The 14,909-nt window shown below is 41.6% G+C and overlaps 1 protein-coding gene across 2 annotated transcripts; it reads left to right on the forward strand.

Annotated features, from left to right (window-relative positions):
- The first annotated feature begins 4,649 nt into the window (after positions 1-4,649).
- C4H11orf58 (chromosome 4 C11orf58 homolog) lies at positions 4,650-14,593 on the forward strand. 2 transcript variants are annotated; one of them, XM_030560479.1, is made up of 5 exons: positions 4,650-4,836; positions 5,922-6,002; positions 7,948-8,008; positions 10,094-10,203; positions 12,029-14,593. In XM_030560479.1, exons 1-5 carry the CDS (start codon positions 4,777-4,779, stop codon positions 12,239-12,241), a joined length of 525 nt encoding a protein of 174 aa, XP_030416339.1. In that variant the 5' UTR covers positions 4,650-4,776; the 3' UTR covers positions 12,242-14,593. The 2 variants fall into 2 exon arrangements, with proteins under 2 accessions (XP_030416339.1, XP_030416338.1); XM_030560478.1 differs by having other exon boundaries at positions 4,651-4,836; positions 5,919-6,002.
- Positions 14,594-14,909: the final 316 nt, after the last annotated feature.

The following is a 14,909-nucleotide window of genomic DNA, read 5'->3' on the forward strand; positions in this document are numbered from 1 at the left end:
TCTGTCCAAGTCTACCTGGATGCTGTTCTATCCAATGTACTACAAAACACTAGATCTGCTGAACCTTCTACTCTGTCTACACTGCAGAATGCTGATCTATCAGCCACTCCTGCTTTTCTTTGATTCTGATTCACTTCTGCAAGGTAACTGGGGGAGCAGGGTGGAGTCTGAAGCACAGGCTTAGGCAATTTTGAAAATTTTACACAGGTGACTGAGAAGCTTATATCTCATTTTCCAATGTGATTGTCCGTGGGACTTAAGCTTCTAAAAAGGTCTAAGTCATTTTGGAAATTGGGATTTAGGCTCTTCAGTCACTTGGGCATTTTTGAAAATTTGCTTCTTTGTATCCACCAAGAAATTGTCCTTGTTTAACTTTAATATGTTTTTACATAAATGTAGTTAAACCACTGCAAACTCTGTGTGAGCTTTCAGTTTAAGAGTAGTTTATTTTGATTTAGTAAAAACAGATTCCTTAAGTAACACTGGTCTACAATTTTTGAGAAGTCGTCTGCTTCAGAGATAAAATGTGATATTTATTATGTATTTTGATGTGCTGAATTCAAATATGACAATTAAAACAACTGATTGGCTACTGTTTCTAAGATATTTAAGTTTTTACATTTTATGTCTATGTATATTGTGTAGATAGTAGAGTTTTAATCATAAATTGTAAACCTAGGTCTTTTCATGTGTTTATGGTTGCTTTACATGATAATATTTCACTTGTCCTGTTTATGTAACACTTTAAAAATAAGCAAAAGGGTAATATAAATAAAATTTATTATGAAACAAAAGGCAAAAAACTATTATGTACATAGTTTAGTCCTATTCGGTGTCTACTCGGCGCTTCTTGGCTTGTCTCTTGTATTCATTAAATGGAGCATCTCTTGTCACTATCCAGCAATAGTCTGCAAGCATTGATGGGCTCCATTTGCCCTGATAGCCTGCCAGGAGATTCCACTGCTGTAGTTTGGAGCCCAACAGCTCTGCCTTACTCTTGGGTAGTTCCAAATCCCTGACAAGGTCATTCAGTTCACCTTGTGTTATGAAGTGTGGTTCAGAGGAGGAGGATGGGAGAAAATGTGGGTCCTGTGACATTGATGGTTCAGGACCAGAAGTTTCATCTTCTTCCTCTTCCTCATCTGACTCAAGTGAGAATGATTCTGGTGCATCAGGAACCGGCAGTCCTTCTCCGTGGGGTACTGGGCATATAGCTGATGGAATGTTTGGATAATGCACAGTCCACTTTTTCTTCTTCGACACACCTTTCCCAACTGGAGGCACGATGCAGAAGTAACAATTGCTGGTATGATCTGTTGGCTCTCTCCAAATCATTGGCACTGCAAAAGGCATAGATTTCCTTTTCCTGTTCAACCACTGGCGAAGATTTGTTGCACAAGTGTTGCAGCATATGTATGGGCCCCACCTCTTGTCCTGATCTCCAATTTTGCAGCCAAAATAAAGGTGATAGGCTTTCTTAACCGTAGTGGTTATACTGCGCTTTTGTGATGCAAAAGTCACTTCACCACAAACATAGCAGAAGTTATCTGCACTGTTCACACAAGTACAAGGCATCTCTGCTTACTTTGGCTAAACAGAAATGTGTCCCTTTGCAAAATCAAACACTGACAAATAAGAGAGCACGACACTGTATGATTTCTAGAGCTTATATAGGGCAATTTGTTCAGCAGAGTGATGTAAGCTTCGTTATGATTGCATCATCCATGACTTCCAGGAATAACATGATGCAATTCACATCATGTATGACGCAATACCAGCTTCAGATTGCATCATTGTTTTGCCTAAAAAGAAAGTACCGTCCAAACCCAGTCATAGATTTATTCATAGATCCAGTCAAAGATGTATTTTAGTCATTTCTGGTTTAAATTGAGATCCCTTCCCTTTAGAACTCACTTATCCTCCGCCATTCCCAAGTCAAGGGTCGTATATACTGACCCAATAGCATATCTTGAAAACTAGAGCCAATCAACAATTTTAAGCATCATTTTCGTTCTCAGTGACCTAGAATTAGTAAAGTTGGACTACATTTATTTCAGAAGCATTTTGGCTGTAGAGCAGTGTAATCAAGCTAAACCATGATAAACATGGCTTAAAAACTGAAATAAAAGTGTCCACACATTCATTTGCATCAGTTTAATTGAATTAGTTTAAAATCTTTCCTTTAGTTAAACTGGTGCAATTTTCTAGTAGTATGAAAAAATCACAGTGGAGGAGGATTATTGTTAGTATTAATGTAGGAGGGTAGGCACCACAGAGATGGCTGTGCATTTTCCTGTCTAGATCTACTGAGTCTAGGTAAATTTTCAGTTTCATTAAAATTTATCAAGACAGTCCCTCTAGATTAAGACAATCCCAGAAAAGAGGAACCTCTGCTTCCAGGAAAAAGAGAAACCAAATGGGGAAAACTACTTAGATGAATACCATCCAGTACTAGCGACTCAAGGTATTTTCACCTCCATGAATGATATATCACTAATTTACCTCCTAAGGCTTCTGAACAGTAGCAACAGGTGTAAGGGAAGTCAGGCTCTTATTCCCAGTACTCTTTAGGAGTGGTAATTAGAAGGCTTTGGGGCTCCAGATACAATGCAGCAATAACTGATGGAACCAGGAGATGGGGCAGAAGATATGGTTGCTGGATGGGAGGGAATCTGAGGGAGTTAATGGAGTGAACCTTGAGGAGTTGTTATAATAGGGAAATAGGACCCAGGGATAGGTTACCGGGTGTGAGTAGGAGAGCCTGGAAGAGAAGGATGGGTACTTGGTTTCAGTGAGAAACAGATTGCAAGGCAGAAAGGGCCAAGGGCAGGGAGCAGTTGGAGGACGGGGAGGCAGAAAACAGACTGCCAGTCTGTTTCATATGTCACCACAGTGCACCTCAGAGGGGTAATTGTTGGAAAATGCTGCTCAGTCCCTGCAACAATGAGTGGTGTATGAGCTCTCAGCAATCTGAGAAAATGTGTGTGTATGTGTGAGGGAGATCCACAAGCATTGTTATTTACTATGTCTATTACTATGAGGCATACGAACCCTAGTTCTGAAGCTGAACATCACTGTGCAAGGCATTGTATAAAGACAGAACAAAAATATAGCCCCCACCCCAAACAGCTTCCAAGCATGACTGTTACTCTCTGTGTATGATACTTAGCAAAACTGTGGAACCCCAGGTGAAATATAAAGAAAGAAAGAAAAGAGAGAAAACTAAGTCACATACACCAGCCACAAATGCACTCACTTACTTTAGATAAATGGTTCCCTAAGGTCCTAAGTCTTCTGAATTTAAGTCTCATAAGAAAATATCCTTGCTTAGGTCCTCATGAAAGGTACCTTTTTAGAATTATGGGATAGGGCCTGCATGGCTGTAGATTTATAGGCTTCCACAGCACCACATAATGGCAGAAATGTAGTATTGCAGCCTCCTATGGTGGTGAACTGTTTATTTTTTTCTGGTGGTGCCTTTCCTTGGGTGGATAAGCATGTTATCATTTACAGCTGCACCCAAGAGCCTCAGTCAGGGCTCAGGTCCTATTTCACTAGGCTCTGTACAGATATAACCACTTGCTAGGGCAGGCCATTGAAGTATCAGATAAAAATTGCATTAAAAAAACCTCTCCACACAAATATAAATGAAATTCACATTAGCATGCACATTTCCTGCCTAACAGAACATGAGACTGTTTTTACCACATAGCTGGTCCCTGGCTGCATATTCAGGAGAAGCTGCTCACAACCTCATGTCCCCTCAAGTTTGTCCAGTTCTTTCCTTCTGCTCCCAGCAGCCCAGGAGGGCTCGGAGCCCTGTCACCTACCAGTGGAAAGGCCAGGAAAATGGCCAAGTATTATTTCACACCTCATCTTACTTGAGGAAGGGAAACCCACAGCACACAGGAGGTGGCCATGCCGTCAGCCCATCTGCGCCTAGGACAGGGTGACCAGATGTCCCAATTTTATAGGGACAGTCCCGATATTTGGGGCTTTGTCTCATATAGGTGCCTATTACCCTCCACCACTGTCCTGATTTTTCACACTTGCTGTCTGGTCGCCCTGGACTAGGAAAAGCTGGCCAGCTTTGTGAAAAGGGCTCTCTGCTTTGGGCTCAAGATGGGAGGCTCGGGGAGACGTTAGGCTTGCACACAGCCTGCGGGAGAGTCAGCGCAAACTGAATGGGGGGTTCTCGTCACACCAGCTGCGGCGCGCGCCCCGAGGAAGCTCCTGCCTTTTATTAGAGACGCGGCTCCCCGGGTTCGCCAGGGCAGGCGGCGCAGAGGGGAGCTCGGTTCCCTTTTAACACCCGGCCTCAGACTGCGTCAGGCACGTTTCCATAAAAGCGCGGGCGCGGCCAGGCAGCCCCACGAGGGGTAGGCGAAGGGTTTAGCACGGAATAAATGGCAGGTTTGTTACTCTGGCGGGCCCGGGACTCGAACCCAGTCCTCACAGCCTCGGCGTCTTGCAATTGAGCAGGACCCCGCTACTCCGGCGCTACAGTCACCACCCGCGAGGACCGGGACGCTTTGCGCCATGGCCAATCATGGGCCGGCACCGCCCCTCTCCCGTCGCAGAGGATTCTGGGCCGTGAAGTCTCTCCCGCCCTCCACCAGTGCGAGTCACCAGAGAAGAACTACAACTCCCAGCGTCCCCGGCGCCTGCCGGGATATTGACCTGCTAGCGGGGCCGCCGTCGTGTTGCCGCCCGCCAGGCCGCGAAGGAAGACGTGAGGGCCGCGGCCTGGGCGCCGATCCCGCAGCCTGAGGGAAGATGAGTTCGGCCAGGGAGACGCAGCCCCGTCACGGCATGAAGCGAGCGGCCTCCCCCGATGTAAATAGCGCGGGGGCCGGGCCGTGGGAGGCCTGGGGCGAGGAGGGGACTGGGAGATGAACCCGGGGTAAGGGCGGGGGTGGCGGTTCGCGCCGGGCAGGCCCTGATCGGCCTGTTGCAGGTCAGTGAAGTAGCCGAGGCTCCGTCCCGCTCTCGGTGCCCTGACGCTGCCTGGTGGCGGGGAGGGACCTGAAGCTTCTCACCGGGCTGAGCCGCCGTGTGTCCCGCTTGAACAGACTCGGCCCTGTGTGAAGGCCGCCCGCCTTCCCTGAGCAGCCGGGGAGGGGGGGAGCAGTCGGTTCAGAGGGGATGTGCCTCCGTGCTGGGAGCGCTGCTGGCTGCATTCATGCCCAGTGCTCGCTCTATAATGGACGTGGTCTGTTGCCACTACTAGGCCAGCCTGCGAGCCGCCGGTCTGGGCTGGGTACCACCCCGCGCTTCTTCTGCCTCCTGAAGAGGCCCAAATCTCTGTTTATTTTCAAGATTTTGTTTGATAGGCGTGAATCTTGATCAAGTTCAAAAGTGGCTTGTCAGTTAACTGTACGATTATTTTTCATTTGCTTGAGTTTTCTCCCTTCCTTCCTGTGCAAGTTCTTCAGGGGTTTATTCTTGCTAGATATGTTAGCTTTCTGCAAATGGCTTCAAAAATCAGAATCCATGCTTGCATTTTTAAAATTAATTCAATGGCTTGTTGATGTTATAAGAAGATCTTTTTCTAGTGCCTGTTGACCACCTTTGAGACTACTGCATCTAAATCTGTTTAGTTTATTAAAAGGCCTTCCTGCTCCCTTCCCTACTCACTCTTCACTAGAACCTATTTATTAAAACAAACAACTGTGTCCTTAAAACACTTCTCAGAGTTGATATTATTAAATGAGCGAGTTAAGTCATGATCATGTCATAGGGGGCCCTAGTCATGTATTGAAACTGTGTGACCGTAAATGTTGTATCATTAGTGCATTGGAGAAATGCTCAAGTTATGTATAACTTGAAATATTTTATTTACTGTAAACAAGCTTTTAGATGAAACTGATCTTTTTTCTTTTTTTTTTAAAAATAATTTATTACCTTCTATCTTCCAGCAGGGATCGAGCAGCTGGGAGGCAGTAGATTTAGGTAATGAAGAAAGAAAGCAAAAGTTCTTGAGACTTATGGGAGCAGGAAAGGTGAGATTTTGTTATTTATTTAAATCCAAGCATTCCGTGTAAATAAAGGGTAGTTGCTATTAGGAAAGGATTTTTCAAATGACAAAACAATTCACTGATCACACTGAAAGTGATTGCATAGTGTTTTCTGTTCTTTTTGAAAGTGAAGATGTTACTGTATTGATAAGATAGTGCTTGCTTGAAGGTAGAAGTTTTCTTTAAAACGTTATACTTACGTTAATCTGTGCATCCCTTTGTACATAACTTTAAGTTCTGGCAGGATTTCTGCAATTAACAGTTGTAATTATAATCTACAGTTATTTCAAGGCCACAAACCACTTATTACATAGTGTCTGTAAAATGTACTATCAGAATACTGGCCTGTTACTCCACAGTTAGCCTGGGTAGCACTGCTTTTCAGTAAAAAAGGGCTCCAACTTCACCTCCGACAACTACTGATTCTAAATAATTGTTTTTCCAGATTCTTATATCTGTACATCACCTGCAGTAGGCAGGAACACTTTCTAGCCCACCCTTATGAGAATAACCAATAGCCTAATGTTTTACACACCAAACCCGCTCCCTCCCTTCCCCCCCCACCCCCCCAGTTGTTGGCTCCAGACAAGTGAAAGTTTGCTTCAGATGATTGGGATACAAAGGCTAAATATAACAGCAACCAGACTGGAGTAACTCAGTAGCAAACACAGTCAGATGGCTTGGAATTTAATTACTTATGCAGGACAAAATCTAAATCCACTTACATATGTGGACATTGCGTATTGTAAGTCTTTTGTTTTTCATGAGATTAATGTAGACAATAATAATCACGAGAGACCAATATTGGAGCCTGAATGTTTTCATATGTGCCTAAAATACACTTTAATGTTGCAGTTTTTTCTTTTATACAGGCGGCAATTACTAGATGGGGTGGCTTTTAGTTGAATTGGAGGCAAAAATTAAAATTAGCCTTCCCTTAAATTAATTACTTTTTTCTAATGTTAAGTATCAGAGGGGTAGCCGTGTTAGTCTGGATCTGTAAAAGCAGCAAAGAATCCTGTGGCACCTTATGGACTAACAGATGTTTTGGAGCATGAGCTTTTGTGGGTGAATCTGAGGAAGTGGGTATTCACCCACGAAAGCTCATGCTCCAAAACATCTGTTAGTCCATAAGGTGCCACAGGATTCTTTGCTGCTTCTCTAATGTTGTATTTCCCTAATCTGGTGGAGTTATTATTCTCTGCCCCTAACAGAGTAATTTAGTGCTGTTGGCGATAGTAGCATGACCCTGTCTTAACCTAGGGACTTACATAAACTGTAGGTTGGGCTCTCCCATTCGGGGCTGTGGGTTAAGGCACATGGCCACATCTTTGCTTATCCTGTGTGGGTGTTTCGTTGGAAAAGAACGTACAGCCCTATGGAGCTATCAGTTCAGTCCAGCAGGTGGTCTTCTGTCCAGTAAGGGAATGAGAAGGAAAAGCAAAAAATACACGAACAGAAAATAGTTATGTAGAGGAGGATTCTGAGCTGCTAAGTAATTTCTACGGGAATCAAAGAAAGGTTGAGTTATTACTGTAACTGGCAAAACCTTGATTGTAACTTGAAATTTTATTGTGCATTATAATACTGGCCTCAGGTGATCTATTTTTCCCTCATCCTGATGCAACTTCAGCAGGGTTGTAATCATCCCCTTTGGAGTGACACTGGCAAGTAAAAAGGAAAGGAACAGATTTGGGGGTTGGGAGGGTTCCTGGGGTTTCCTCCAAGATGATCAGTGGAAGGTGAAAATGAAGCTAGCTGTGTCAACAGATAGTCATTGGCTGGTGAAAGAGCTCATTAATATGTGTTTTCTCTCCCCCCCCCCCCGAAAAAAAGCTTGGTGATAGTGAGCAGTAAGGTGCGTCTATCCAAGAATTCTAGTATGTAGGTAGAGCTGTCAGAGTTCACAATAAATTGCATTTTCTTTTAGAAAGAACACACTGGCCGCCTTGTTATCGGAGACCACAGATCAACGTCTCATTTCAGAACAGGTCAGTTTAATAGCTGATACAAATTAGAAATCTGTAAACTAACATTGATCTAGGGAGGCAGAGGTGAGTCCTTGTACCTTCACTGCTGTGACTAAAGCTGAAGAAAACAAGTTAGATTCCGGGAACTGGCATAATCTCATCGTCTCTTACTAGTCAATATAGTGACTGAAAAAGGCCTAGTTTTGCTGCACATATCTACTTCCTCCTGCCCAGATTCAGCAGAGCACTTCTGCATGTGCTTAAATGCTTTGCAAAACTGGAGCCCACATATGCTGTCTCCTTTTCTTTACATAGAAGTAAAAATCTTATTCTGTGTCAGATGGTGACTGTAGCTGCAGACTGATAGGATACACTGTATTATGCTTCACGCATCATCACCAGTTACACTACCAGCTGATGACCTTTGATGGAGGATGTTGTGTGTAAATCAGAATTGGGCTTGACTTTTCAGAGTCCCTGTTGATTATGTAGTCCTGATAGTCAAAGCAAGACTTTTTTCTTTGCAAACTTTGAGACGAATTGCCATGGACATAAGACGTACAAAACTATGACTTATTTCTAGTCAGTAGATGACTCTGCAAGTCTTTGTTTTTCCCATAGTCAGACTCTGATTAATTATCAGAAGCCAGGATATCTCTGACTTTATCAAGTTCGGAATAAGAGCTTTGTTAAAACCTCTCTTAGCTGTACAGAATAAGAACTGCCAGACTCCTCTGCATTTTTTTCTACAATTTGCCTTGGTAGTAAGAGCTTCTTAGCTGATCTAGGCCATGTGGTCTAGTGGATAAAGCACTGGACTGGGATGTGAGAAACTTGAGTTCTGTAGGTGGTTCTCTCACTGGCCTGTTGGGTGACCTTGAGCAAGTGACTGATGATACTTACTTCCTTTGTAAAGTACTTTACAAAGATAAATGGATATTTGAAAGAGTTAAGTACTATTATTGATCAGTAGCAGGAAGTTGTGATTAGGTTTTGACAAGAGGCCTGCTCCTTGCTAAAAGACCAAAGAAACCAACATCCTCTGTTCCTATATAAAGTAATCTTCTTCATCTCCTCTCCTCCTGTTTCCCACAGTTGGCAGTCTTTTCCTCCTTTAATAATAAAAACATATATAGTTACCTTCAACGTACTGTACAAACACTAATTCTCACAGCAAGGGTAAGTAATTATCTCTCATTTTACAAGGGAGGAAGTCAGTGGCAGATTGAAGTAGAACTACAAGTCCCTGGCTTCTCTCTCACAGTAAACGAGGCCAAGGGTGGTTCTTCATTGTATAATGTAGACTGTTCCTGGATAGACATAATGCCTTATTGGAAAAAAAATTGTAATAACTTATTAAAATAAGCAGCAGGATAGCATATGTGAAAGCAGCTATTTAATAGACAAAAGAGAGCTAATTTTCAAATTGCTTCCCATGGCTGGTGAAAAGAAAGCTAAGCAGCTTCCATTTTATGCTGTTAAGAATTCAAATGTATGAGATGAAATGGCTCAAGGCAGAGGTAGTTCATCTAAAATGTAGCAGGTTACGTCCAGTAGTGAACTTCTGACTTACTGCTGTGTATGTGTGTGCTACTTCATTTTAACTATTGGTTTGCAGTGCCTTGATTTGCCAGTATAGAGACTGCTTGCTGCACAAATGAATATCTTGAAGATCCTGCTCCAATATAACATTTTCATCTTGCTATGAAAAATGGCAATAGTGGCAGGATGGGGTAATGTTCAAAATGAACTGTTCTAGTATAGACACGGGGTTGATTTTACAAGGTAGTATTTTACATTCTAGTAAACCCTGTTTATAGTACTATCCATGGTACAATATGAGCCTGTGGTGAACTTGATAATCTATCATTCTACCTTTATTGCAATATAAGAGTATTTTACTTTCCTGTTGAACAATTGATTGTTCCAGGCAGAGATAACTTTACAAGGATGATGGTGTATTCACTATGCAGTAAATAGTCAACCCAATAAATAGTATTAAAAATATTTTCATACAGTGCTAAATCCTAAAGATCTGGTAATTTTGTGTAATCAGATGTTTTTGTTAATTTGACTGAACCATAACCAAGTACACTGGACATGCAGGGGAAGAAGACAAGAAAATGAATGAAGACCTAGAGTCTCAGTTCCAGCAAAGCATGGACAGTACTATGTCTGGAAGAAATCGACGACACTGTGGACTTGGTTTCAGTGAGGTAGTAGTTTACTTACTCTTATTGATGCAGACAGGCTTGCTCCAGTGGGCAAAGAGAATGAATGACAAACATCCCATGGCCATTTTTAACAACATGTCCAATGTACTCTAACCCATAGTACCCCTATAAGTTTACCACGTACAAATCTGCAGGAGCCAAGAGCTTCCTGGGCTTGGACACAGAGGTACCAGTGAGAATTCTTGAACACCTGAAAACATTCATACTCTACAGTAGGTACAGCTAGATCTCATTAAGCTCCTCGGAGATGTAACATAGCAGCTCTACCCAACAATTTCACATAGGAAATGAAGAATATTTTATTCAATTGACTGCAAGGGGAATTTAAATAGATAGAACACTCACCAAAATAATTATGGGACTCACACCTGCTGTGGAATCTTTAATGACTACAATAGTTAAGGCTTTTTATATCTTCCAAAAACCAGCACCCACATGAGAGTAGCACGATGCCTTAAGACAAGCTAGGGGTATCCATTCAGTGCTAACTCAGAGGAGTGCCCACCCAATTGCTAGCCCCATTTCCTGAGATTCCCTGGGAAAGGTTGGGGGATGTTTCCTCTTCATGTACTGACCCAGATTAAACTGCTTTAGCTCCAAGAGGTTCAGTCAGAGCCTGAGGTGCTATGATTGCGTGCTCCAATTATAATTATGTTGTATAGTCCAAATGCATGAGGAGGGGTGGGGAGAAGGAAATCTGGAAGAGGTAGGAAATGACTATTGGACACAGATGAAATCTTCAAATGATCCTGTCTCTCCTCCAGTCACGTAGTTATGAGGCAGTCTCCAGGGAGGAAAGGATAGGGCCACCACTGCCTGGAGGAGACACAGAAAAGTGAAGGAAGACAAAAAAAAATTATGAAACTATCGTACCTCTTTAAATGAAGCCTAGAAACAAGATACTTAAGCATGAGGCTGAAATATCAGTGAGGTTGCTAGACTTGAGTTAAAGAACTTGTACCACATTAGCGAACTCTTATTATTCCAAACACACATGCACTTTTTCCCTAGAAAGGCATTTTCGTGTAAATAGATGCAATACCTGTATTGGCCCATCATTGTCAGATTGTGCATTGAGTATTTCTTCCATAGCACTAAGTGCTGTATTTGCCAAATAGTGTCAGGTTTACAAAGCATTGCAATCTTGCACACGAGTCCCTGATGATCCTCACATAGAAATAATGTGGCTCACGTTAAAGTTGGCTACAGTATGGCAGCAATTTTCTTGCATCAAGCATGACTCTCTGAACTCCTACCAAAGCTAAAGTAACGAGGCAGTAAAAACCTTGCATGCTCAATTACATTTGATAATGCTTCCAAGTTCTCTTTGTTGGTTCCTTCATGCTGAGTAATATGAGGCTAGTGGTCAACCACAAAGTAGCTGCATATTGTGTGCACACACATTCTTGCTAAAAAACCCTTCCCGGCATAAAGCATTATTGTTTAAAAACTTACGTCCTTTGCTGTTTAAATGTTAGCAAACAAAATGGAGAGGGTCCAGTTACTGCATTAGTAATGTCAATGATCCTAGACCTTTATATCATTTACCAGTGTAATTCAGATGTTAAGGAAGTTGACAATCAGTCATTCCAGTATCTGACAGACTAATCCTCTCTATATTAAAGACTAAGATGGGTTTTATCTGGTACCTCTGTTGTTCAATCTCATGTCCTATCTTCAACCACTAACACAAAAGGAACAATGTAGCAACTAGTGAAAACTCATTGCATTTGTATTTAAATGTCAAAATTAGAGGTTGCTTGGGGGAATGATTTAGCTTCTTTTTGTAATCTGAATTTTATTCTAGCTGGAGGAGGCTGAAGGACAAGATGATGTGAACAGATACTCTCCTGAACCTGAAAGTCCAGAGGACTCTGAAAGTGACTCTGAGTCAGAGCAAGAGGAATCTGCAGAAGAACTGCAATCTGCTGAAAAAGACAGTGAAGGTGATGATCCAGAAAGCAAGAAAGATGTGAAAAGCAATTATAAAATGATGTTTGTTAAATCCAGCGGCTCATAACTTCAGGTCTAATAAGTCTTTGTATTTAAAGTACAGTAAGCCTTTTTGTTAGTGCAAAGTGGAGGACTGCTTACAGCACAGATTTTTGTATTATGATTTTAAAAAAGCCCTTTTAGATGAAAGAGAAAAATAGTGCTTGCTTTCAGATGCCATGGATGACATTTTTATGGGCATGAGTGTAATTTTTTTGGGGGTAAAGTATAAACATGCATTGGATGAAAATAAATTTAATTGCCAGCCTCCTTTTACAATAGTCTCTGAACCCACTCTCCTTCCATTGTAGTTATCAAACCTCTGACACTACTTTCTTTTATTGGTGTGCTTTTTGTCTTTTTTTTGTGAAATAAGGTTTCATTGGTGTTGCTTGTTAATGTATTTATTATGATACAGTAGCAATGACATCAGTATTCTGCAGTGTAATGCAGCTTCAAATCTTGGTTCTGTTTGGTAGTACCGGCAGTACAGTCTGACATAATTGCCAGAGAACAGGTTTATTCATTAGGTCCTGATTCTGTAATGAGTTTCTGTGGCAGAGTCTTACTGCTGTCTGTGGCCCTCCATCAGTGTAGGGGGCCCTACATCATAGCAGAATGCAGAAAAGGGCCTTTAGGGTACATCTACACAGGGATTTAAAAAAACTTTTGGTGGCCAAGATGAGCTGACTTGGGCTTGCAGGGCTCAGGCTGGAGCCTGAGCACTGGTAACCTGTGAGGGAGGAGGGTCTGAGAGCATGGGCTCCAGTCTGAACGCAAATATCTACACAGCGATACCCTGCAGCCTAAGCTCAGGTTACCTGACCTGGGCCAGCCACGGCCATGCCACAGGTTTTTCATCCCTGTGTAGATGTACTCTTAGTTACTTCTCTAGGCCTGTTTTTAACAGCTACAGGACAAGAGGGATATGTTCTGCAACTAGCTTGATGTTCTTGGGTGTAGATATCCCTTTTGAAATAAAGGACTTTGATCCTGTAACTGCTTGAGTTGCAGTGTGCATGAGAACTGCGTAAAAGCAAGGCTTGGGGAGGGAGGTTGGTCTCATTAACATGCTAGTTTTAATAATTTCTACAGAAGTGAGATTTGCAGGAGATAAATAACCGAACCAGGAAATGAGTTCAAGTGAAGGGAAAAGATACTTTGATATGGAAAATGACAGGTGCCTCAGTTAGTTACCTTTTTTAAAGAGGGAGGATACAACCTAAAGGGATATGTAGGCAAAGTTGTGCTATGCAGTCCCTCCCGGCTTGAGTGCTGCTGATCAAACTGAGGTGAAGAGAGTTAGTCACAATTACCACTGATAGACATGCCACCTCTTACCTTCCTTGCACCAAATCCTCTAGTCTGTGCAAAAAGAAAGAAACAGAAGTTCTAAGACATAGTAAGGACTAAAGCCTGTATCTTCTGTAAATTTATATTCTGCAAATTTTTGGTGTACTGAAGATTAAACTTCCATATTGTATGCATTTTCTCAGCTATTGTAATGGCATCTGTTTGAAAAATGGTCATCAGATTTAATCTGAGGATCACACAAGGAATGCCACATTGCATACGTTCTGAATGCATTTCTTTATGGGAGAGCAGAACTTCATCTGCACTGTAGACTTTGCAAGAAAAAGCTTACCTGAGGCTCTTGAAACTTACCACTTTTTTCTGTATCTGGTAAAGCTGTGTTTAATTTACTGATAATCTGTGGCAGTGATTATTTCCGTACTGTTTGCTAATTTGTATGAGCTGAAATATGTACATTGATTGTAAGATAATTGAAAATTAGTACTTCAGCCTCAGCTATACTGAAAGACTTTGAACAAATGTTACTTTATGGAAAAAACAAGCAGTATTAAACCAGATACATGTGATTATACACTGACACACAAAGTGACTTTAATCAGAATCTGCATTTACTTTTTAACTTAGTTTTTGAACATGTCATTGAACCATACCATATTTCACATTACGTAAAGGAGTAGTGATATTTGACAGGGGAAAGGGCAAAAAAGTATCTGAACTTTTGAATTTAAGTCCTTAAAAGTCCGACAGTACTAGAACTTGACCAGCAAACGATTTAATTTGTCCCCCCTCATGTTGTTAATCTGATCCTTTTTATACTTGTGTACATTTCTGCAATATGTAAGGAAGTAACCTAATATAATATATATATACACACACGCTGTATTTACCAACTACCTTGTTTAGTTTTAGTGGTTAAAATGGTGGTTGTAAGCTGCCAATATTCATAAAAGCACCAGGAATTAATCAACTGCTATTTTACAGAGATGTTGAATCACTGACCATCTTTTCAACCACTCCCACTATCTCTAATGCATAAATAAAAATTGGGAAGAGGTCATTATATTAACCTTGCCTGATGAAATGTGTGTATTATGCTTTTTCACCATCGAGGAGGGCCTGTTTATATGCAACTTCCAGGATTGTTAAGACATTAACTACAACTGAGTGCATTAACTACAAAGTGCATTTAAGCTCCGTGGGGATGCTCTTATTCACAGCAAAGTGGCCTGAGTTTGCTTTAGCTAAATCACCTTTGAGGATATATCTACACAGAGAAGATAGGTAGGAACCATTTTGCTTTTAATACATTTGTCATTAGCTAATGCCTTCAGTTTGCCTAGTAAGGAAAATATATGTGAAATTTGAAAGTGTTTCACTTCTGT

This window comes from Gopherus evgoodei, chromosome 4, assembly GCF_007399415.2.
Source record: "Gopherus evgoodei ecotype Sinaloan lineage chromosome 4, rGopEvg1_v1.p, whole genome shotgun sequence".
In the NCBI taxonomy this organism is placed as follows: Eukaryota; Metazoa; Chordata; order Testudines; family Testudinidae; genus Gopherus; species Gopherus evgoodei.

Excerpts from the sequence above, each read along its gene's own strand:
- C4H11orf58 (XM_030560478.1), top strand. The coding sequence starts at position 4,777 with ATGAGTTCGGCCAGGGAGACGCAGCCCCGTCACGGCATGAAGCGAGCG. Across the intron at positions 4,837-5,918 it reads AGCGAGCGGCCTCCCCCGAT|CAGGGATCGAGCAGCTGGGA; the intron begins GTAAATAGCGCG and ends TCTATCTTCCAG. Across the intron at positions 6,003-7,947 it reads GACTTATGGGAGCAGGAAAG|AAAGAACACACTGGCCGCCT; the intron begins GTGAGATTTTGT and ends ATTTTCTTTTAG.